Here is a 23,596-nt window from a genome sequence, read left to right as displayed (position 1 = left end):
CTTTTTTAGGGCCACATGTGACATATGGAAGTTCCCAGGCTGGGGGCTGACTCAGACCTACAGCCTCTGGCCTGCACCACAGCCACAGCAGCTCAGGATCTTAGCCGAGTCTGCGACCTACACCACAGCTCAAGCCAACACTGGATCCTTAACCCACTGACAGAGGCCAGGGATCGAACTCGCATCCTCATGGATACTAGTCGGATTCCTTTCTGCTGCACCACAACAGGAATTCCTTGGAGTGCTTTTTAACTTGGGGACTCTGGCACAATTCCGATTTACATTTTAAAGGGGTCTGTTGGCTGGCTGGGGAGGACGGTTTGGGGTGTGGCCGAGGGATGAGGAGAGAGAGGAAGGAAGCGCAGGGGGACAGTGGTGTCCCTTCCTGCCGGGAAGCAGACCAGGGCGAGGGGGACACAGGACAGCCTGGTAAGGAGGTGAGTTCTGCTCTGGGCACATTACTGAAGAAAGTTTCTAGGAGGGCTCTCAGAGACACAGACCCCATTTAGTGACATCTGAAGGATGAGAGGAGGTGGGTGGGCACAGAGCTCTCGCCAAGGACCAGGAGAGGGAGGCGGAAGGGCCATGAAGAGGATTCCAGAGGGAGGAGGGAAGCTGACTCAGCTTCCGGTGTAACCCGGAACCAGCCCTGGGGTGGGGAGAAGGAATCAGGAGGTCCTCATGTTTCCTTCCTGATCTGCAGTCACCCCAGGTGACTCTTGGATGAAACTCCTTGGAGGCCTCCTACACCTGGAGAAGGCACAGGCTGGAAGGCGGCAATTCCAGGAAAAGAACTGAGCCCCAGGAAGAGGCCTCGCCCTGGGTGGGCGGGGGTACCTGTGCTAGCTGAGACTGTCCTAGCTGCAGCCCAGTGTTGAAAAGGTTCACCGTCCCCATCCACCCCTCCCTATGCCCCCGATCGCCCACCCCCACGCGGCCTCCTGCCTCCCAGCCCCTGTAATTACACTGCTTCCCCACGCAAGGCTGCTCCCATTCCTTGGCCGCCGCTGGCCTTGAGGGATGCAAAGGGAAGGCCCTGTTATTAAAACTGCTGCAGAAGGGGATGTGCAAAGTTGGGATGACCAAGGTCTAGGTCACCGATAAAGCCTGGATGGCTGGGTCCTGAGCTGGGGGACTAAAATGAGGGACGCCACCATCATGGGTGACACACTAGCCATGGCCTTCCAAACGGGTTTGACCAGTTAGATTCCCATGTGATTCCTTGTGTCACTGGGTCAGCCCCTTCCCAGAGACTGGCCTCTTCCCCTCCTGCCTTCCCTATAAAGCCTCTTGGGGTTCCTGGGCACCCAGACTCAGCCTACCCCCTGACTTTGGGGGCCAAGAGACAGCCAAGATGCTCAACTGGAAGCTACTGGGGATCCTGGTCCTTTGCCTGTTCGCCGGAGGTGAGCTGGGAGTAGAGGTCTGGAGTGCAGTTTGGGGGGATGGGGGATGGTCAAAATGAGGCGGGGGTGACATGGATGCACAGAGGAGATTCTGGGAGATTTGGAGAATTCATGTGAGGGTAAGAGCAAAGGGGATGCAGGTGATGCCGGAAGGTACATTTTAGCTCAGACCAAATGCTTGGCTGGTTTGAGTGTAGCTCCCTGTGGTGATTTAGATCAGAATTCATGGAGTTCCCTGGTGGTACATTGGGTTAAGAATCTGGTATTGTCACTGCTAGGGCTTGGGTTGCAGCTGGGGCGTGGGTTTGATCCCTGGCCTGGGAACTTCCACATGCCTCAAGCACTCCCTCTCCGCCCCCCCCCCCCCCCCCCCCGCCAACACACATCAAAAAAATCAGAATTCAGGTGTGTGGGGTCTGGGTGCCACATGGGGCCAGAGTGTAGGCCGCTTTGGGACTGCAGACCAGCACAGGGGCCATGCCAGCTGGGTGTCCCAGTTGTGGATGGAGCTTATGTAGAGGGAGGAGGGTCCTGACAGTTTAAAGTTGGTCCAGGTAATGGTTCAAGACAAGGTTTTTATGTCATTTTTTAAGATCACTTTGGAATTTTGTGAATGTGCAGAGAGCTCTCTGAGAGTTACTTTGAGGTTTGTTTGTGGGATCGGCTGACTGAAGTCCATCCCTGAGAGGTCGTGCCCCCTGGGCCTGAAGTTTGGGGGGGACCTGGGGCGGGTGGCTGGCCCTCACTGCCTCTTACTTTTCTCCTTCCTCCTCTACAGGCATCTCAGGCAGCGGAGACCACCCATCTCCCCCATCCACGGAGGCCTCAGAGGAGGAGGGCTCCCCAACATTGCCTCGGGGCCCCCCAATCCCCGGTGACCCTTGGCCAGGGGTACCTCCTATCTTTGAGGACCCTCCACCTCCAGGGCCCAATCGTCCCTGGAGAGACCTGCCTGATTCTGGAGTCTGGCCTCCTGAACCCCCTAGTACCGATCCCCCTCAACCTCCCCGGCCTGACGACCCCTGGCCAGCAGGACCCCAGCCTCCAGAAAACCCCTGGCCACCTGCCCCTGAGGTGGACCACGGATCCCGAGAGGAGCCAGACCTTGACCCACCCCGGGAGGAGTACAGATAATGGGATCCCCAGAGGCATCCTGCGCCTCCAGGCAGAGGGCCCTCCAGCTCAGCTCTATTCCCACTTGCCTTGAATTCTCTTCAACTGAGCCTAACTTCTTAATCCTTTCCTTATTCCTGAACCCAGAAGGTGTTCTCGGTATTTTTTGTTCCCTCCTGGGATCTATGTTAGCCCCCACCTTACCCTTCTTTTTGTCTCTGTCAGCCCAAACCTATAACCTCTAACTCTACCCCTCAGTGGAGTCCTCACCCTTTCCACTACCTCTTCCTCCACCGGACTCTGGGCAGGGCCGGCAGCACTGTGTTCTCTGCTGCCACCTGGTGGCCATCATCTGGGAACTATCAGGAGATGATAGTGCTTCCATGAAACGGAAAAATAAAAAACCGTTTTCTTAGTTTTGAATCTAGGCTGTTTCTTTTCTTTTCTTTTGTCTTTTTAGGGCCGCACCTGCGGCATATGGAGGTTCCCAGGCTAGGGGTCCAGTTGGAGCTACAGCTGCCAGCCTACGCCAGAGCCACAGCAACGCCAGATCTGAGCCGTGTCTGCAGCCTACACCAGAGCTCACGGCAACGCCAGATCCTTAACCCACTGAGCGAGGCCAGGGATCAAGCCTGCAACCTCATGGTCCTAGTCGGATTTGTTTCTGCTGCGCCATGAAGGGAACTCCTTAGGCTGTTTCTTTGCCAACAAGCAGGTCTATGGCCACTCAGATGCCCTCCTCATACCCACAAACCTGCAGAGATCCGGAAGTCGTGTGAGTTCCTGTCTTGCCCATATGCATAAGGATGTGGAGCTCAGTAGGTGGAGGGTTGGAAATGCAACTATCAGTTACAAGTCCCCTATTCCGGGACCTCTATTTTGGAGAATGAGAAACCAAACTAAGTCCCTCTTTTAATAGGCTAGGATTTGCATACCTCTAGCTAAACATGAAAACTTTCCCAGGGGCCTGTGAGCAGGGCCAAAACTTTTTTTGTCTTTTGTCTTTTTGCTTTTCAGGGCCACAGGTGGCCCTGGCTAGGGAAGTTCCCAGGCTAGGGATCAAATCAGAGCCACAGCAACAGCAACTCGGGATCCGAGCCACATCTGTGACCTACACCACAGCCCATGGCAACACCAGATCCTTAACCCACTGAGTGAGGCCAGGGATAGAATCTGAATCCTCATGGATCCTAGTCTGGTTCGTTAACTGCTGAGCCATGAAAGGAACTCCAGGGGCAAGTTTTAAGAGGAACAATTTCCAGAAGTATGTGTGTCCCTTCCTAAAATGAACCGGGCAGAGAACTGTGTTCTCCTTTTCCACCTGCCTCCATTAACAAACCACCCTTCCTGCTGGAGACAGAGGAAACTGAGCTTTCTCGCCAACCCAAACCAGACCAGGGAGCTCTTCCTGGAGCCACCAAATGGAAGTCAATGGAAAACAAAAACCAGGCTTTTCCATCTCATTATTTCAGTAAAAGTTTACTTTTCTGTTTAATCACTGCTAATATTTATAGTTTTGATCAACTGTATCTTGCAATAATTGTAATTATAAACCAACTGTTAACACTTAAGAGTCTTATGGTCATGGGAAGTAAATTTCAATTTATGTCCATATTTTTGTTACAGAGATATACAATAAAAAACTTTCCAAGAATACACTAAAATACAATGACATGCTGCCTAATACAATAAAAAAAGTATTTCATGAGGACAAAACTCTACAGGGAAAGTGGAATGGAAAAAGGAACTAAAAAGAAAAAGAAATGTGGTAAATTTGCTGACTGGCTAATGACATGTTCACTTATTAAAAGGGTGGTCACAAACATGAGATGGCTATGGTGTTATATTCCATCCACTACGCTTAAGAGTGATATGACTTTTGTTGTTCTCTTGTGTAGTGGGTTAAGGATCCAGGGTTGTCACTGCAGCAGCTCAGGTCGCCACTGTGGCCCAGGTTAAATCCCTGGCCCAGGATTTTCCACATGCTGCAAAACACCCCTGCCTCCAAAAAAAAAAAAAAAAAAGACTTTTAAATACGTATTTACAATTCCTGAGAAAGTAAACCGGCATTGCCGTAAGCTATGATGTAGGTCACAGATGTGGCTCAGATCCCACATTGCTGTGGCTCTGGCATAAGCCGGTGGCTGTAGCTCTGATTCGACCCCTAGCCTGGAAACTTCTATATACTGCAGGTGAGGCCCTAAAAAAAAAATTGTTGGGCATTCCCTGGTAGCCTAGTGGTTAGGACTCAGTGCTTTCACTGCTGTGGCCTGGCTTCAATCCCTGGTCTGGGAACTGAGAAACCACATCAAGCCACCGCACACTGCAGAAAAAAAAAAAAGTTGTTGATTTAAAAATGTTTACGGGGGGAGTTCCTATAGTGGCACATGAGGTTGCGGGTTTGATCCCTGGTCTTGCTCAGTGGGTTAAGAATCTGGCATTGCCATGAGCTGTGGCGTGGGTTGCAGATGCCACTCAGATCTGATGTTGCTGTGGCTGTGGGTAGGCTGGCAGCTGTAGCTCTGATTGGACCCCTAGCCTGGGAATCTCCATATGCAGCAGGTGAGGCCCTAAAAAAAAAAAAAGGCAAATAAATAAATAATAAAAATGTGTAAGGAGTATATAGTTTCCCTAATTTTTTTTTTCTGCCTTCCCCTGCCACGTATGGAAGTTTCTTAACCATGGATCAAATTCCAGCAGCAGCTGGGGCAATGCTGTATTCTTAACCCACTGTGCCACAGGACAACGGGAACCCCCCGCCAATTATTTAAGGGAGTATTTGAGCAGGAAATTTGGAAGAGCAGAAGCCTAGCGATCCCAGTGGCCTAATGTCAGTTAAGTGGCTGGCCAGGGTGGGGTTGAAGAGGGGCTTAAAGAAATGAGGGTTCTGTGACCTTAAATCTACCCTTTAGGACCCAGTTTGCAAACCTATATGTGACTGGTTTGAAAACAAAACAAAACAACCCTATGCTTAGTGTTTGGAAATAATCTTTTAACACTTAATTGTAGGGGTGAGCCTGTGACTCAACAGCCCCAACGTGGACTAGATTAATTCACTAATCATTATGTTATACCCTTAATATTCCACCAATGTTGGGGGCCATGAGAGAATATAAAGAAAAAAAACATAGTTTCCACTCTCAGAAAGCTTAAAATTGAGCCAGGGAGTGGAGGTGGGGAGACAGGATTTACATGCAAAGTTAAATGACAATGTTACAAACTGTAAGACACATTAACTAAATAATTACATGAGTAGGCACCAAAGTAAGAGCCTCGATAGTAAACGCTAAGAGTTTAGAAGAAAGTCACGCACCGGGAGCGGGCGTAGTCACGGGAGGCTTGCAGGAGGCGGTCCAGAGCAGAAGACGCGGGGAAAACAAGTGTCAAGGTGGGAGGAGCTGCCAGGGAAGCCCCGCCCCCCGCCCCCCGCCCGGGGCCGCAGGCGCAGGCGCAGAGGCTGGGCCCTTGGAACCCCCAGCCCGCTCGCTGCCCGACCGGCCCGAGCCTCTTGCCAGCAGTGTGCCGTTCGCGTTCCCTAGAGTGGCTTCACTCTCCCCAACCGGTTGTATTTCTTTTCAGCGACGCCTTTCACGCGCCGCTCCCCACCTCACCTGCACCCTCTGCCTCGCCGCCTCGTTCAGTACTGCGGCTGTGCCTGGCACAGAGCTCCGATGGCAATGTTTAGCCCCATCTCCCCTCCCAGGTTTCGAGCCTCCTGGGGGCAGAGACCGTGTTCTGCGTCTTTCTTCTTGGACCCCATCAACATTCGAGTGCCTGTAGACTCCCAGTGTGCTGTCATTCCCAGGAGCGCACCTGAGCCTCCCTCGCGCTCCGGGGCACTGCACTGTGCAGGGAGTGCTGGAAGCATCTGGAAACGTTTCTCCCTGACAGCCCTCGCCCTCCACCCCGCTCCCGCGCCCTTAATGGATGACGGAGAAATAGGGGAGAATCAATATGGCAGGGCTCTTTGCCCAGGTTGCCCTCAGTGAGACTTTGCTTGGTTCCACGCAGTTTCTTGGCCTCCTACCCATCTTGGTCCCACTTTCCCACTCCCTTTTCCTCCTTCCCACCGTCAAAACTTCTTAATAAATTATTTTTACTTGAATTTTTGTTCAGGATCTGCTTCTGGTGCATCCAACTTAAGATGCAAAGTACAGTTTGCTACAAATCGTTGTAGCTACGTTTTACTGGGCACTGTTGCCCAAGGCTTCCAGATTAAACTCTAACTTAATTTGCACAATAACTACTGTTATCACCATTTCTCAGAAGAGGGAAACAGAGGCCTGGAAAGGTACCTTGACTCGTGCAAGGTCATACAAGGGAAAAGCGGCAAAATTGGGATTTGAACTCAGGTCTGTCATGACTTTAACTACATTATCTCATCTCTTTATTTATCTGTGTAACCGTGACCCAACTTGTATTAGAGCTCTCCACAAAAACAAAGCCAATAGAATATGCATGCAGATTTACTATAGGAATTGGCTCTTGGGATTATGGACGCTGAGAATTCCTCTTATCTGCCATCTTGCAAGGGGGAGAGCCGGGAAAGCCAATGGAGCAATTTAATCTCAGTCCGAAGGCCTGAGAACCAGGGAAGCCAATAGTTTAAGTCCCAGTATGGGTGCAAAGGCCCAAGAATCAAGGCGCTGTTGGGTCGGGTCTCCATCCAAAGGACCAGAACCAGGACGGCCGATGTTTTAGGGCAGGAGGAGGTGGATGGCCCAGCTCAGAGCCCAGATCTGTCCTTCCTCCACCTTTTTATTCAACCCTCACACATTGGATGCTGCCCTCCAACACTGGCCACTCAGTCTTCCAATTCAAATGCTAGTCTCCTCCTCACAGACACACCGGAACGCAATTCATCAGCATTGTGGGCCTCCCTTAGCCCCAAATGACACATAAAATTAACTATCCCATACATGTTTTATGAATGGCTGAGTTCATTAATGAATGACGAGTCTGGGCAACTGAGAGTAGATCAAGATGGTTAGAGTGGGAGTTCCTGTTGTGGCGCAGTGGAAACAAATCCAACTAGGAACTATGAGGTTGCAGGTTCGATCCCTGGCCTTGCTCAATGGATTAAGGATCTGGTGTTGCCGTGAGCCGTGGTGTAGCTCATGGATTCGGCTCGGATCCGGTGTTGCTGTGGCTGTGGTGTAGGCTGGTGGCTACAGCTCTGATTAGACCCCTGGCCTGGGAACCTCCATATGCCGCGGGTGCGGCCCTAAAAAGACAACACCACCACCAACAACAAAAAGATGGTTAGAGTGAAGGTTTATGACCCGGAGGAGGGGGCGGTGTTGTGGGACAGTTAGGTGGGGGGCAATTCGAGAAGGTCTTGGCGCTTAGCTCAGGGGCTCATATCTGGAAGTTTTTCTCCTCGGATTGCACTGTGTTCCACGGGGGGAGACACGTACCTGTCTGGGTGGACTGTGGCAGGGAGTCATGGGGTGGAAGGGAAGGAGGAAGGCTGGACCCCTCAAACTGGCCCTCGGCAACTGCCCAAGCCAGTGAGATGGAGCTCATTGGGAACGGAAAGAGAAAAATACCTTTAAAGGAGAGAGGATGTGAGGGGAAAAACCGAGTCTCTGATGTAACCCAGGAGAGGATCCAGGGCTCTTTACATCATGCTGTCTGTCTTCACTTCCTCCCTGCTGTGTTGGTTCCCTTGTAAAGTAAGAGCTTCTTGAGGGCAGGGATTGTGCCTTGTCTGTCTTCATTTGCTTTATTTCTCCCCTGATACCTGGCCCAGAAGGTGTTCGATAAAGCAAATCATTACCCCCATTTCACAGATGAGGAAACTACTGCTGACAGAGGACACTCATCTAAGACTTAACAAGGTGCCAAAGTCAAAACTGGATGCAGGCTCCACAGCAGGGACCCGAGCCACAGGAGTGACAACATTGGATCCTTAACCCACTGAGCCACCAGGGAACTCCCAATTCTTCCCAGTTTGACACAACAGGTGGGTGAGTGGGAGAGGGAAGGGGAGGCAAGAGGTAACTGGAGACTTTATTGGTTTTTTTAATTAAAAAATATTTTTTTTATGGCTGCACCTGTGGCATCTGGAAGTTCCCCAGGCTAGGGATTAAATCAGAGCTGCAGCCACTGGCCTATGCCACAGCAACTCTGGATCTGAGCTCCACCAGCGACCTATGCTGCAGTGTGTGGCAACGTTGGATCCTTCACCTATTGGTCGAGGCCAGGGATTGAACCCACATCCTTGTGGATACCAGTTGGGTTCTTAATCCACTGAGCCGAAACAGGAACTCCAGAGATTTTAATACGTATAAAGGGGCAGCAGGTACTGGCACCTAAAATGCTGTATTTATGGGCTGGGAGGAGGCTGAGTGGGACTGGATGGCATGGAACATTAATACAGGGGAACCCTTTGTGCCAGCTTATCCATTCCCATGAGACAGTGCCATCAGCCTGGGCTGACCTCACCTAGGAGTGAATGTGGTGGGGACCCTACTGCATCTTATGTCAACATGGAGTCATAGAATCAAAGAATAGAATAGGATCATGGATTTAGAGAACAATAGCTCAGTACCTTGGACATGGCAGGTAGTCGATAAATAAGTGCATAGCCAATGAGAGAAAAGAACCTCAAACAGCATCATGGTATAACCTAATTATAGAAGCTGAGTTATTTAGAGAATGCATCGGGCACAGCCCTCAGCCTTTGGGCAGGCGAATAGTGTCTTTGGACTAGACAGAGGAGATAGTTGTCTGTTCTCCTTTGAAGCTCTCTAGGAGGGAAACTCCAAACCACTCATTTGTTTATCCGTTTGCCCTTGTCAGGATCATTTATTGGGGTGCGAGGTGATGATGACAATCCCAGGCAGAAGTTTCAGTCCTCCCTGCCCTCAAGGAGCTCTTCGTCTAGAGAGGAAACAAAAACGTAAATCATGACGATAATTTGACGTGAGGAAACAAAGACATAAATCATGACGCTAGAATGAGATAAAAGAGAGAGGCACACCCTGAGGTAGGAGCCCAGCAGGGAAGCCCCAACTCCTCTGCCAATTTCATATTTCAAATTCATTTGACCAAAGGCTTGCTTTGGTATAAATTTAAGCTCTCTTTCTTTACCTTTTCTCCCTCTACTATTTGATTAAGTGCCCAGCAGGTGCCTAGCAATGGCTCAAAAAACTTGTTGAATTAAATCAAGCCCATCCCTTAAGGGCTGTCCAGTTAACATCCGTCTCTTTTGCGGCATAATCTCAACTCTGTGATGGGAACAGACAGGATAGTGCAGTGGTGAGAGTGTCAGACTGACCCAATTCGTTGTTCCTACTCTGCCGTCTGTTCTCTGTGGTCTTGGGATGGGATCCAGGAGATCTCTTTTTTCTTTTCTTTTCCTTTCTTTTTTCAGGGCTGCACTTGGGGCGATGGAGCTTCCCAGGCTAGGGGTCAAATCGGTACATCTGCGACCTACACCACAGCTCATGGCAATGCTGGATCCTTAACCCACTGAGCGAGGCAAGGGATCGAACCCTCATCCTCATGGGTATTAGTTGGGTTTGTTACAGCTGAGCCACAACAGGAACTCCTAGGGGATTTTTAAAATAATCTCTAAATTTCCATGCAAAGCTGAGAGCCTAAACTCCTCGCCTGTGTTCCACCAGCTACCACCAGAGGGCAGCATAGAAACTCCTCCAGAGTCCTTGCTCTGCCTTTTAATGTCATCCACTCCCTGGGGGCCTCCATCAGGCCCACGCCAAGGTGACCCCTCTAAGTCAAGTCAGGCACATGAGGTGAAATGAGGCAGGCTGTGGGGGCCCTTAGGAAAATTCAGTCACAGCTGCTTGCCCCAATGTTCTACACATTCATTATTGATTCTTTCTCTCGTTATTTTCTGAGTTCCTTCCATGGGCCAGGCACACTCTAGAGCCTGGACACCCCCACGGGGCTTACCTTCTAGTGGAGGAAGCAGACAACAATCAGAAGCATATGGGTTGTATGCAATAGGATATCACATTGAGAAAAGAGTTATGAAGAATGGAGTTCCGATCATGGCTCAGCAGAAACGCATCTGACTAGCATCCATGAGGATGAAGTTTGGATTCCTGGCCTCGCTCAGTGGGTTAAGGATCTGGCATTGCTGGTGTAGGTCACAGATGCAGCTTGGATCCTGCATTGCTGTGGCTGCAGTGTAGGCTGGAAGCTACAGCTCCGATTTGACCCCTAGCCTGGGACCTTCCATATGCCATGGGTACGACCCTAAAAAGACAAAAAAAAAAAAAAAGAGTTATGAAGAAAAAGAAGGCAGGGAGTTCCCATTGTGGCTCAACAGGTCAAGAATCCAACTAATATCCATGAGGATGTGGGTTTGATCCCTGGCGTCACTCAGCGGGTTAAGGATCCGGCCTTGCCATGAGCTGTGGTGTAGGTAACAAATGTGGCCTGGATCCCAACTTGCTGTGGCTGTGGTGTAGGCTGGCTGCTCCTTAAAAAAAGAAAAAAGAAAAAAGAAAAAAGAAAAGGAAGGCAGGGGAAGAAAATAGAGAGTGATGGTCCATGAGTATGGGGGGGGCGGGCTGGGGTGCAATTTTAATAGGAAAATCAGGGAGTTCCTGTCGTGGCTCAGTGGTTAACGAATCTGACAGGGAACCATGAGGTTGTGGGTTTGATCCCTGGCCTTGCTCAGTGGGTTAAGGATCCAGCGTTGCCGTGAGCTGTGTTGCAGTTTGCAGACTTGGCTCGGATCCCGAATTGCTGTGGCTCTGGCGTAGGCCAGCAGCTACAGCTCCAATTTGACCCCTAGCCTGGGAACCTCCATATGCTGTGGGAGTGGCCCTAGAAAAGGCCAAAAAAAAAAGGGAAAATCAGGGAGGGCTTCTGTGGAGACGGCAGGCCACGCGGACCGAATGAAATGAGGGACTGAGCCAGGGCATGTAAACATCCAGGCAGAAAAGGAAGAGCCAGCTTGGTGCTGTGTGTAGCCTACAGCATCAGGATCCCAGGTACAGTCCCCAGCTATTGGTGGTGGGCATCACTTTAAGGCCCTGAACTTGCCTCTGCAGCATCAAAGGATAAATAGTAATTTCTGTTTACTGGGAGCATTGAGAGACTCAGGATAAATCCCACACGTGCAGATGTTTGCGACGTGCCGATGGTTATACGCTGTCAGGAGTCAGTCTCCTTCTCTGGTTCTAGTCCTGGAGCCTAGAGAACAGAGGTGGACATAGGATGATAGCCTGTGTTTACTGTCACCTGCTTGTGCCAGTGACGTTATCAAATGCCAGGGACACTCTGTGGGAAGGAGGGGCTCCCCACCCACAAGGAGTTCGCCCGCCGCCAGAGGGATTCAGACAGGCCGGAAGGAGGAGGGAAGATGGGCCCCTGCTCATCCCACCCCCAGAAGCCCTCAGGGCCACACTCCGCCTAGAAGCCCCTCCAGGTACAAGTCCTTCCAGCCTCTCCCCAAAGCACAGTCAGACTGTGCCCCGGCCTCTCTCACCCTCTCCTGCTGGATCAGGAGGGAGCTGGGTCTCTAATTCTGGCTGACCAATAACAATAAAATGCATTAATAGCAGCAATGGAAAGAATGACTATTTAATAGGTGAACGTAAGGAGCAGACAATGAGCACTGGTGTCTCTAGCACCCACTTCACAGAACAGAGAAGAGGAAAAATATTATTGTTATTCTGAGAGCTAATCACAGCCTCCAGATCAGATGTGGCTTAAACAGTCCCTCTTGGACTCAAGGACCATGACCGGTCACTCAGCTGACTCCCTGCTGCTTGCGGGGTAGGGGGAAGGGAACAGGATGGGGGTGGGAGGACAGACAGCCTGGTGGGCAGAGCCCCCACCTGCCAAGTTCCTTCTCTACAGGATTCAGCCGCTGAAGATGCTCCTGGCTCTGACTCCAGTCCTCGCTGCCACACCCCAGCTGCGGTGCCCCGAGTCTCTCGGAGGGTGTCAGCAGGGCTCCTAAGAGGGTAACAGGGCCGGGGACCAGCAAGAGTGGATGCTGATCAGGCCGAGTTCCAGGAGGTCAGTCCTGGAGGAGAGAGAGGAGCCGAGTGGAGAAGAAGGAAGAAGGGTGTAGTTGAGTATGGACCACACCTGGAATATATTTTGAGGGAGCAGATGTATTTCGATGGGGTGAAGATTGCTCCCCAGAGCCACGATTTTCAATGAGGGGCCACGCGTGATGCTGGGGTGAGTTTCCCTAGAAGTAGGTAAGATTTTTTTTTAAGCACTTAGCCCTGCCTACGCCACCCTGGCATCAAATTAATGCCTTGTCCAGGGGGAAATCCCAGTACTTCCTCATAGTGGCCACATGAGAGCTGCGATTTGTTAATGGGAGTGCTGCACCCTTCAGAGGCCAGAGCTCATCCAGGGGAGAGAAGAGTGGCTCAAGGGAGGCACTCAGCCACAAGGAATGAAGGCGGGACAGACAGGTTCACAAGAGAGCACCGGCAAGTGGCTCTGTGTCAGAGCCAAGTTCACAGGCCTGCTGCCCCTGCCCAGCTAGACCCAGCACCCTCGGAGGCCAGGCCTTGGCCATCGGTGTATCCCACTCAGCACCTCTAGCGCGCTTTGCACAGAGTGCACGTGGCTGGGAGGGCTGGAGGGTGCGGAACAGAGAACGAGGAGATGTACTCCAGATCCAGGGGAAAGGGGAGGGTGGCCTGGATGGTTCATTCTTTTGTTTCCAAAGATCACCAAGCGGGAGTTCTCTTGTGGCACAGTGGGTTAAGGATCTGGCCTTGTCACTGTAGTGGCTAGGGTCGCTGCTGTGGAGCGAGTTCGATCCCTGGCTGGGAACTTCTACATGCTGGTTGTGTGGCCAAAAAAAAAAAAAAAAAAAAAAAAATCTCTAGGTGCTTAAGTGCTTGGGATTCAGACAGACATGTGCTTCGCCCGCTGCCATGGAGCCCGCGATGCAGGGCCAAAGATTGCTGGAGTGTTTGGAGGCTGGGTGGGGGCTGCACAGGGGCGGTACTGCGGGGTCTATCTGCAAGGGGTCCAAGGAGTCAGGCCAGGTGGGACACGGGTTCGGCCTGTGATCATCAACCCAGGGAGAAGGAACCACAGAGGTGGGCAGGGCTGGGGAGACTCAAAGTGAATGAGGTTAGCCAGTCACGCAGGCGCACCCGGCCTAGGGAGGGTCCATACAGCACAGAGCGTGTAAGAACCTCCAAATACAAGCGTACTCTTTCCTCCTTCCTCCCTCCCTCCCCCTGGTTTCTTCCTTCCTTTCTTTCACATTAGAGTTGATTTACAGCATTGAATCACTTCCTCCTGTACAACATAGTGACCCAGTCATACATATCCACACACTCTTTTTCTCATATTATCTTCATCATGGTCTATGCCAAGAGACTGCATAGAGTTCCCTGTGCTACACGGTAGGACCTCATTGCTTATCCATTCCAGCATCCTTTCTATGTTCTTTTTCTTTTGGTCACACCCACAGCATGGGGAAGTTCCTAGGCCAGGGATCGAACCTGTGCCACAGCAGCAACCCAACCCACAGCAGTGACAATGCCAGATCTTTAACCTGCTGAGCCACCAGGGAACACCTCCTTCTATATTCTTGGTCATGAGAGGGACCAGGTGGACAGTGTGGATGACTCAGGGCCACCCATCCCCACCGTGGGAAAAATGAAGAGATGAAGACCCTACTGGGAGTGGACCCGGAGCATCAGCTTCCCATGTGATGGAGGGACGAGCCTGCCACACGTGCAGGGGTTGTGATGGAAAAAGAGAGGGCAGGAGGGGAAAATGGCTTTGACCAGAGAGAAGGAGGGGTGCGCCCACGGGTCCCGGAGCCCAGAGTGGCTCCTGGTGGCCTCTTCGCCCCTCCCCACAAAACCACCTCCTCTGTTGGGGGCTTTCCTTTTTTTTTTTTTTTTTTCACTCCCTTTCTCTCTTTCTCAAGTCTAAGCCTTAGGTTTACCAAGGACCCCTGCATGGGACACTTGTTCCAGAACTTCTGTCCTGACTTGTAGGCCCATGGATGAAATGCAGAGGAGAAAAGCTTGAGTGGGAGGGACTTTCTCACTTAAGACTTAACTTCTGAGACTTCGATGACACACAGGAATCTGCACACAGTCTTACATGGTTTAAGGAACCTCTGAAGTCTGTCCATGGGCCACTGCCATTAATTTATGGCCTGGTGTCAACTGCATGAAGAAATGGGACCTATGTGGATTGAGTTGGAGTCCTTTTCCAAATGCTTTTGCTGTTACAAGCTGGTTTGGGCAAATAATTTAAACTCAGTTTGGTCATCTGTGAAATGGGGGAGAAAAAACACTCACTCGTAGGGCTGTTGTGAGGATTAAACCCAGAGCACGTGTCTCGAACCTGGGACCATATCGGGCTCATAGTCAGCAACCAGGAAAAGGTGGTTCTCTGCCCTCAAACCTCCTCTCTGACCAAGCTGCTCCCACTCACAAGCCTCCGTTCCCAAGCCCTCCAGCCTGGTGTTAGGATCTCCCGCCCTGCTGGTCCCGCAGCCCGTCTACCCCTCCACCCACTGCGCCTCTGCGTGTTCGCGTCTCACACCAACCCCAACCAGTGCGCCTTCTAAATATGCCTTCAGCACCGCCAGGCCCCTAAGTCTGAGCCGCCTGCTCCCTGCTCTTGTCAAAATTCCTCAGGGCCCAGGGAAAGGCCTGCCGCCTCCTCAAAGGGCCTGCCGCCTCTCTCCAGGCCAGCCTTCCCTCTACGCTGTGCGTCCCCAGCTGGACCGCAGCTCCTCAAGGGCAAGAGCAGGAGTTCCTGCCGTGGCTCAGTGGTTAACAAACCCAACTAGGATCCATGAGCATGCGGGTTCGATCCCTAGTCTCGCTCAGTGGTTTAAGGATATGGCGTTGCTGGGAGCTGTGGTGTAAGTCACAGACGTGGCTCGGATCCCACGTTGCTGTGGCTGTGGTGTAGGCCGACAGCTATAGCTCTGATTCGACCCCTAGCCTGGGAACCTCCATGTGCCATGGGTATGGCCTTAAAAAGCAAAAAAGAAAAAAAAAAGGGGGGGGGGAGAAAAAAGGGGCAAGAACAGTTCATCTTGTTCCTGTTGCACCTTCTGAAGCGCAGCACAGGGTCGTGTCTGCCAAAGCAGGACACAGCAGCTCAGAGCCGCCCAGGGTGGCAGGGAGTGGACATGATCGGCCTTCTTCAGATTCGGGGCAGGGACCCATGATCTCTTGCTTACAGAAGGCACGTGCTTTCAGCTTGGTTTTGTTTGGCAGCAGGGGTGCCCTGGGCCACCCACACTCATGCAGTCTTTTCACTGGACAGGGTATCGCTGGTGGTGTCAGGGTGGCTGGAAAATACAGCAGACCCACCCACACCACCGTGGGCATGTCTAACTGGCGAGCATCCCCAAGGCTTCCATTGCTTGGGGGGCACACAGCCAAGGCCCTTCCCCACCCTCCTTGGCCCCATTAGCTTCAGCTTTTCAGTGCCTGAATCAAGAGAGGGGTTAACCGTGAGACCCAGGAACACGGCAGAGAAAACACACTGGGGCAGCTTTCAGTAAGAAACAGGGAGGGAGTTCCCGTTGTGACTCAGGGGTTAATGAACCCGACTAGGATCCATGAGGATGTGGGTTCAATCCCTAGCCTCACTCAGTGAGTTAAGGATCCAGCATTGCCCTGAGCTATGGTGTAAGTCTCAGACGAGGCTTGAATCCCCCGTTGCTGTGGCTGTGGTGTAGGCTGGGGACTAGAGCTCCAATTCGATCTCCAGCCTGGGAACTTTCACAAGTCACAGGTGCGGCCCTTAAAGGCAGAAAAGAAAAGAAAATAAAAGAAACGGGGAGAGCAGAGGAGAGGAGCTCAGAGGCCTGCGCGTGGGCAGCCAGTGGAGGGATGGGCAGAGCTGGGTGGACAGGAGGACAGCAGTCGGGAGGAGGAATGCGGCCGCACCACTGGGTTGTGTGGGTGGCTGGAGATCTGGCAAGAGGCCGAGAGCGACTGTGCCTCCTTCGGCCCCAACTGTCCCAGCCAAGGTCAGGAGGAATGAGAGGGAAAAACAGGACGAGTGTCACCACCTCTGTTGGTGCTGGGGAAGAATACCCACAGGGCCCGAGGTCCTGCCACCCACGAGGCTCCTCTTCTCTCGACCACTCCCCTCCCAGCTCCCAGGCCCCCTCCCTCCTTCCCCACTGGAAATGGAGCCAGTGGGGCCTCAGAGTCTGGGGAGGAACTGACATTTTAAATATCAGGGCTGTGCCCATGCCTGTCTGTGGCTCTGTAGGGGGTGGGGGGACAGGGAGACTCTTCTAGGTCAGCTGGGCTGGAGACTCGGGGTGAGGGCCCGGGGTTGTGGGTGAGCTGTTCCAGCTGCCTTCCCCCAGTGGAGGGCACAGACAGGACGTGCAGACTTGGCCTGCCGTCATCCTGTCCCAGTTAATCTTTCTGATATTTTCCCACTTAATACCTGCAAGGGGGGCATCATTTAAAATACTCACATTTTACAGATGAGGATACTGAAGTCAGAAAGGTTTGGTGAGGAGTTCCTGTTGTGGCTCAGCAGGTTACCAACCTGACTAGTATTCATGAGGATGTGGGTTTGATCCCTGGCCTCGCTCAGTGGGTTAAGGATCCCACGTTGCTGTGGCTGTGGCGTAGGCCAGCAGCTGCAGCTCCGATTTGACCCCTAGCCTGGGGACTTCCATATGCCATGGGAGCGGCCCTTAAAAAAAAAAAAAAAGCTTTGGTGACCCCAAAGCTAGGAGGTTAGCTGGGACTTGAACCCAGGTCATCCAGATTCTAAAGCCAGTGTTGTTGTTTTTTAATGCCCCTCCCCATGACATCAGCCCTCTTCAGGGGCCGCCGTCCCACTCGCCCTGTCACTGCGGCTCCAGAGCCCCTTTCTCCCCTCCACCCCAACTCTGGCTGCTGGGCCGACTGTCAAGCGCTAGATTCCATGGTAGCCACTAGCTGCACATGGCTGTTTACATGTAAATTAACTAAAATTGAATAAAACAAAAAATTCAGTTCCTTCCGTTGCTCATACCCCATTTCAAATGCTCAGTGGCCACCTGTGGCTGGGGGCTACCGTGTCGGGCAGCACAGAGAACGTGTCCTTAGTGACAGGAAGTTCTGCGGACAGTGCCGGGGGGGAGGGCCAGAAGCAGGGCAGGAGACAGAGAAAGGGAGAGACTGCTGGGTGCCCCTGGCAGGGGCTGCCTCTGAGGAGCCAGGGTGCTATGGGAAGGAGGGTCTGGTTGAGGGGAGCCGGGGGAGTGCTGGGTGGGCTGGGAGGAGGGCCGAGAACCTGATTGGCGGGCCCCTCCCTGCGATACTGATACTCTTGGCAATACCAGTGAGCAATTAATGGGCTGGGGCAGGGCCAAGGTCAAAGCCAGGAGGGGAACGTGATGAGGTGGAGCTGCCCCCTCTCTTAGCAGATCCCAGGGCTCTGGTCCTCCAGTTCTGCTTTCCATTCTCCAGGGAACCGGGAGTCCACCAACCCTCCTTTATCCTCCTCAGATCCTACCCCGACGCCAGCTGGCTGCTTCCTGTTCGCTCATCCAGGCCAGACAGCCAGCTAATGGGAGGCAGGGCCACCACCTTCCCAATTAGTCTTATTAGCCTCTTGCTCACCCACTGGAGTCAGGGTCACCCCTGGGGGAGGGGCTGTGAGTGGCCTATGAGTAACTGAGGCCCAGCTATGACAGGGGTCCCCAGCCCAGGCCTGTTCCCAGGCTGAGGCCCTAGCATCTGGTGACCCTGCATGCTGTCCCTGGAGGCCCCCACCCCACCCCTGAAGGGAGAGATCAGGGAACGGGTTTGAGAGCGTAGACCCCAAAGGCTCACTCACTGATGGAGCATAGAGTGGCAGTGTGGCGGGTCTGGTACTTGGGCAGGGACAGCAGGGGGACACTCGGCGGGGGGGGAGTGTGGTGTGTGTGTAGATCCTTAAATCTGGAGGAGGAGAGTGGAGGCTGAGTGATGGGTCCCAAAGAAAGAGGCGGACCTAGGAGCTGTGGATGGGAACTCAGGTGGGTTAACCAGGTGGGTGGGGGCGGGGGAGTCAGACAAGCCAACGCCACAGGAGGCAGGAGAGAGAGGGAGCCAGGTGACTGGGTCCCGTGGTGAGAGTGGCCGCCCCACAGTGGGCGGCCGTTGGGGCAGAGCACCTGGTTCCAGGTTAGGCAATGAGGAGCCAAGGGGCAGGCCAGCCAGCCGGCCCCACGGCCACGGTACCCCACACTGCAGCCACCCCTGCTGCTGAGTAGGCAGATGCCCAAACCCGATTACTTCAGCTCCTCCCGGCCACACCAACTTCCCCCAGGCACCTACCCCTCCGCCCCCCTCCCCTCCCTACAGTGACTCCTGCCTGGAGAATGTCCAGCCCTGGCATAAAGGCCCCGGTGTCCACGAGCTGCCGTCAGTCAGGAGGCCACACAGTCCAAGATGGACTCTTTGCGAGCATCCCGGATAGGGCGTGCGGGAGGGCGCGGGATGCTGGCATTGCTGCTGGCTGGTCTCCTCCTGCAAGGTAGGAGGTTGGGGGCCCCAGGAGCGGGGGTGGGGAGGCTGGAGGGAGCACTGTGTGGGGAGGACCCAGGAGAGGATCCAGCAAGGGGGACGGGCAGGGGCTCTGGATCCTGATGCTTCAGTCTGGGGGCTGCTCCTTATGGCCTTGGCACCTCAGGCAGGCCACTTACACTTTCTGAGCCTTGGTTTCTGAAACTCTAAAGTGAGGTTAATGTTAACACCTAGCTCTAGTTTCTCTCTGTGTCTCTAATTAAATGATGGATACGACGGTGCTGCGGAAATTCTAGAGGGTTCTCTCTTGTGTTGGCTGTTGTTGTTATTAGCAGTGGAGTGCTAGAAGATGAAGACTGGATATTTAATAGTCATAATAATGGCTACCATTCATAGAGCCCCTTTATGTGCCAGACACAGTGCTAGCACCTGAAACACATTAGCTCTTTTGATCCTTAGAAGAAGGGTGTGAGAGATTTGTTGTTCCCATTCTCCACATGGGGACACTGAGGCTTGGAGAAGTTAGGAAACTGACTGAGATCACAAATTAGAAAGCAGTTAAGCCCGGATCCAAACTCCAGGCTGAGAGACTCCGGGGTCTGACTCCTGCGCCGTTGAGCACCAGTGACCTTGCCCATGGCCCCGGGCTGGGGAGTGGGTGGTGCGGCCTTGGGGAGCGGAGGAGGGGAGTGGGACGTTGATGGTTAGGGCAGCTGAGGAAAAGGGGGCTGCGGGGGAGCTGGGGTTTGACGTGGAGGTCGGAGGCATCGAATTTCTTTTTGAGGAGAGAATGGGGACCCCACAGATTGTGGACACCTGGCTTTTGATGGCAGGGTGGGGGTTCCAGGAGGAGTAGCAGTAATTAACCTTTATGTTTTTGTAAAGCCCCTTCTACATCGTCCTACACAGTAAGGCTGTGAGGATGGCAGGGGGCAGAGTGGGAGGGAAGGTAGAATCTGAAGTGTGTGGCTCTCTCCAGGCCACGTGGGACCTGAGAGGGGTGAGGTGGGGAGCAGAGGAAGCCTGGGGGCAGGTGAGCCTGGGGGGGCGGAGCAAAGCATCAGGTAAGGAAAGAAGCCAAGGCAGGAGCAGTCAGCTGGAAGCCTGGGGGCGGCAGGCACGTGCCGGCTGGGAGGGGAGCGAGCTGATAGAGGTTTGCAGGCTGAGAGGAGGGTTTCATCCTGGTGCCCCTGGGCTGGGCCGGGAGAGCAGGGCTGGCTCGGGTGTGGTGCCCTGTCACGCTGGTACCAGCAGGTTCTGAAGCAACAGTGTATGTCCCCACATCCTGGCCCCCACCCAGCTTGCCCAGCATGGGCAGTGCCGAGGTGGGAAGCAGCGACCAAGTCAGAGTCCTCAAGTACCCTGTCCTTCCCTCTGCCTCCCCGATCCAGCCCAGCATCTCTTGGACTGATTTCCCCTCTTGTCAGTCCTCCATCGTTCTGTCTTTCCTCTCCTTCCATTCGGACCCGTGGCCTCCCCCGCTCTCCCTTTCTTTGGGATCCTTTCTTTTCAATCTTTTTGCTCCTGCCCTTTCTCTGTTCCATCTGATTGTCCTTTTCTCTGCCAGATGCCTGGCTTCCCCTCCGCCCCTTCTCCCAGAGCTGCAAGACTGCCTTTATCCCGCCATCATTTTCCTTCAGATGCAACAGCCACTTCGCCCCGCTTCTCCACCCCAAACTTTCCCTGGGTTCTGCTCGGCAGAGATCAGAGTGGCAGGTGACTGGGGTGGGCCTGGGAGGGGAGAGAGCAAGTCCAGCCTCTTCAGCCCTTACTAACCACTACTTTCCTCTCCAGGGACCTTGGCCAAGAGCATCGGGACTTTCTTAGACCCCTGCAAGGACCCCACGCGTATTGCCTCCCCCAATGACCCCTGTCTCCTGGGGAAGGGGGGCTCCAGCAGCTTCAGTAGCCACAGTAGCTCCAGCAGTTCCAGCAGCTCCATTTCTAGTCCCAGTGGCTCCAGTGGTGGCTCCGGTGGTGGTTCCGGTGGTTCCAGTGGCAGCTCCAGTGGCTCCAGTGGTGGTTCCAGTGGCTCCAGTGGTAGCTCTGGTGGATCCATTGCTGTCCATAGCGGTTCTTCAGGATCCTCGTTTAAGCCGGGAACAGGCTATTCGCAGATCAGCTACTCCTCTGGATCTGGCTCTAGTCTACAAGGTGCCTCCAGCTCCTCCCAGTCAGGAAGCATTAGCTCCCAGTCTGGAGGAGGCTTCAGCTCTTCTGTTTCCCACACCTCCTGGACGTCCAGCAGCAGTGGCCAAAAGGTCAACTCCAATCTGCGCCCCTGTAGTTCCGACGTCCCTGACTCTCCCTGCAGTGGGGGCCCCATCGTCTCGCAGTCTGGCTCCTACATCTCCAGCTCCCACTCTGTGTCAGGGGGGAAAAAGCCCGTGGTGGTGGTGGTGGAGCAGCACGGCTCTGGTGGCCCCAGAGTGGGCCCAGGGGCCCCCTGTAGCAGCGGTGGCCTTCCAGGCAAGCCCTGTCCCCCCATCACCTCTGTAGACAAATTCGGCAGCTATGAGGTGGTGGGTGGCTCCTCTGATAGTTATCTGGTCCCAGGCATGACCTACAGTGGGGGCAAAATCTACCCTGTGGGCTACTTCACCAAAGATAACCCTGTCAAAGGCTCTCCAGGGGCCCCCTCTTTTGCAGCGGGGCCCCCCATCTCTGAGGGCAAATACTTCTCCAGCAACCCCATCATCCCCAGCCACAGCTCTTCTAGTTCCAACATCTACCAGTCGGGAGCATCCTCGGCCACTGTGTTCCAGCCAGTGGGCTCTGGTGGGGTCCAGCCCTGTGGCGTTGGCTCTAGCCGCTCTAAAGGGCCCTGCTCCCTCTCCGGTTCTGGAGTCCACAGCAGTTCTAGCATTTCAAGCAGTTCTGGTTCATCCTTCCATCCCTGTGGCACTGCTTCCCAGGGGCCCTGCTCGCCGCCTGGCACCGGCTCTTTCAGTGGCAGTTCCAGCTCGAAATCTGGTGGCAAAATCATCCTTCAGCCCTGTGGCAGCAAGTCCAGCTCTTCTGGCCACCCTTGCATTTCTGTCTCCTCCTCGACCTTGAGCGGGGGTCCAGATGGCTCTCCCCAACCTGATCCCTCAGCTGGTGCCAAGCCCTGTGGTTCCGGCAGCTCTGGAAAGATCCCCTGCCGCTCCATCCGGGACATCATAGCCAAAGTGAAGCCTCTGGGGCCCCAGCTAGCTGACCCCGAGGTCTTCCTACCCCAGGGAGAGTTACCTGAGAGTCCATAAGGCAGATTTTACCTATAGGCTTGTGTAGGCGCAAGCACATGCACCCCCGCATCATCTCTCAGGTGGGAGGAGTCCAGGGGCCCAGGCACAGGGTTAGCTCAGCTTCCCTCTGCCTTCCCGTGACCCCAATGTGGCAGACTCTCCCTTATCACCTCTTCTTTACCTTTCCAAACTGTAGACTCCAAATCCCTTTCCTCATTTTCTCCCACTGTTTAGATTTCCTGTCCCCAGTGCCCTCCCCACCAGGCACTCACTCCCTAGAATTTCTTCTGCCATTTCTTTGAGATGGTACCGTTCATTGGCTAACCCTACCCGTTCCAACGCTTGACTGGGAACCTCCTGAAATGTCCTCGAGGAACTCTGATGCCTGGACAATCATCTCCTGCCCTACCGTTTGCCAAATAAAGCACAATCCAGAAGGGTGTTTGCAAACAATGACCACTGTCGCTGATCTCCTTTGCCATCTGGTAGACCAGCGCTATGCTACTGGGTTTTCACACTCCCAGTTCCACTTGTACCCCCTTCCTGGCTGCCACTTCCCTCAACGCTCAGATGCCTCCCCATGTGGGGGAGGTACCAGGGTATCAGCAGAGACTGGAGCAGGCTCCCTGCTCTCTCTCTCTGGGTCCTGGGCAGGTGTCTCAATAATCTGCGTGACCTAGATGTAGGCTTTTTTGCCCTCTTGGTGTCCTGGGTCTCTTAGGACCTGGGTGATGCTCTCCTATGCCTTGAAAGGTCCTGGGTCCCCCACTTAGTTACCGCAAAGGAGGAAAACAATAAATATTTGTTGAACTGGATCCTTCCTCCCACGTCTCTTCTCTCTCATCGCTCCCCGAAATCCATTCTCTCTCCACTGCCCATCACCCTGGGGGCCTCCCTCTCGTTGCAAAGAGCCCTCATTATTTCTCTCCCCTCCCTACCAGCCTCCTTCTCCTCTGCCATTAGTTTGCCTTACCTCCTAGACGCCTTCTTCTCTGGGAGTCCCAAGCATCGGTTTGCTGGGTTTCTGGGACACCTGGAACCTTGGGAGGCGGAACACAACAGCCCAGACCAGATTCCTGGGGGTTGAGTAGCAGGTTGTTTTGGGAGCTGTGGGTGGAGAGAGTAAAAGACAGAGAGGACGGAAGCGCAGCGGGTATGCAGCCGAGCACGGTGACTCACTGGCCTATGTGGAAATGCCCTGGCCGGTGGCAGAACAGCCTGCAGTGTCCTCTCCACACTTCACACCCCTGCCGCCTCTGCTGCGGTTCTAGCATGAGAGCTGTGAGAGCTGAGAGGGCAGAGCACAGGTGGAGAAGGGGAGGTAGCTTCCACGCGGGAAGACCAAGAGAGTGGGCAGGGTGCCGAGGGCCATGTGACTACATCCTGGAGACAG

General features: G+C 53.7%; 2 protein-coding genes and 1 long non-coding RNA gene across 9 annotated transcripts in view; 2 read left to right on the top strand and 1 right to left on the bottom strand.

Moving 5' to 3' along the window:
• The first annotated feature begins 188 nt into the window (after window positions 1–188).
• On the top strand, window positions 189–2,942 carry PSORS1C2 (psoriasis susceptibility 1 candidate 2). Its single transcript, XM_047795194.1, has 2 exons — window positions 189–1,406; window positions 2,185–2,942. The coding sequence occupies exons 1-2, from the start codon at window positions 1,355–1,357 to the stop codon at window positions 2,538–2,540; spliced, it is 408 nt and encodes a 135-aa protein (XP_047651150.1). The 5' UTR covers window positions 189–1,354; the 3' UTR covers window positions 2,541–2,942.
• A 6,186-nt stretch (window positions 2,943–9,128) lies between these two features.
• LOC125135794 (uncharacterized) overlaps window positions 9,129–23,596 on the bottom strand; it is a 33,378-nt gene continuing 18,910 nt past the window's right edge. For 5 of the 7 annotated variants that reach the window (XR_007137051.1, XR_007137049.1, XR_007137050.1 and 2 more), the window contains 3 exons: window positions 23,177–23,310; window positions 12,338–12,528; window positions 11,350–11,690 (listed from right to left, as the gene is read on the bottom strand). This is a non-coding gene — a long non-coding RNA (uncharacterized LOC125135794). Of the gene's footprint in view, window positions 9,405–11,349; window positions 11,691–12,337; window positions 12,529–23,176; window positions 23,311–23,596 lie in introns of those variants that run through there. The other 2 variants (XR_007137053.1, XR_007137054.1) reach the window with 2 other exon arrangements.
• Window positions 18,863–23,018, top strand: CDSN (corneodesmosin). Its single transcript, XM_047796218.1, has 2 exons — window positions 18,863–18,986; window positions 20,771–23,018. The coding sequence occupies exons 1-2, from the start codon at window positions 18,902–18,904 to the stop codon at window positions 22,219–22,221; spliced, it is 1,536 nt and encodes a 511-aa protein (XP_047652174.1). The 5' UTR covers window positions 18,863–18,901; the 3' UTR covers window positions 22,222–23,018.

The sequence above is a fragment of the Phacochoerus africanus genome, chromosome 9 (assembly GCF_016906955.1).
Source record: "Phacochoerus africanus isolate WHEZ1 chromosome 9, ROS_Pafr_v1, whole genome shotgun sequence".
Classification (NCBI taxonomy): Eukaryota; Metazoa; Chordata; class Mammalia; order Artiodactyla; family Suidae; genus Phacochoerus; species Phacochoerus africanus.
This window is presented reverse-complemented; position numbering and strand designations above follow the sequence as displayed.

Coding starts and splice junctions, on each gene's coding strand:
- CDSN (XM_047796218.1), top strand. CDS start 18,902: ATGGACTCTTTGCGAGCATCCCGGATAGGGCGTGCGGGAGGGCGCGGG. Junction 18,987..20,770: donor GGCTGGTCTCCTCCTGCAAG/GTAGGAGGTTGG, acceptor TTTCCTCTCCAG/GGACCTTGGCCAAGAGCATC.
- PSORS1C2 (XM_047795194.1), top strand. CDS start 1,355: ATGCTCAACTGGAAGCTACTGGGGATCCTGGTCCTTTGCCTGTTCGCC. Junction 1,407..2,184: donor CCTTTGCCTGTTCGCCGGAG/GTGAGCTGGGAG, acceptor CCTCCTCTACAG/GCATCTCAGGCAGCGGAGAC.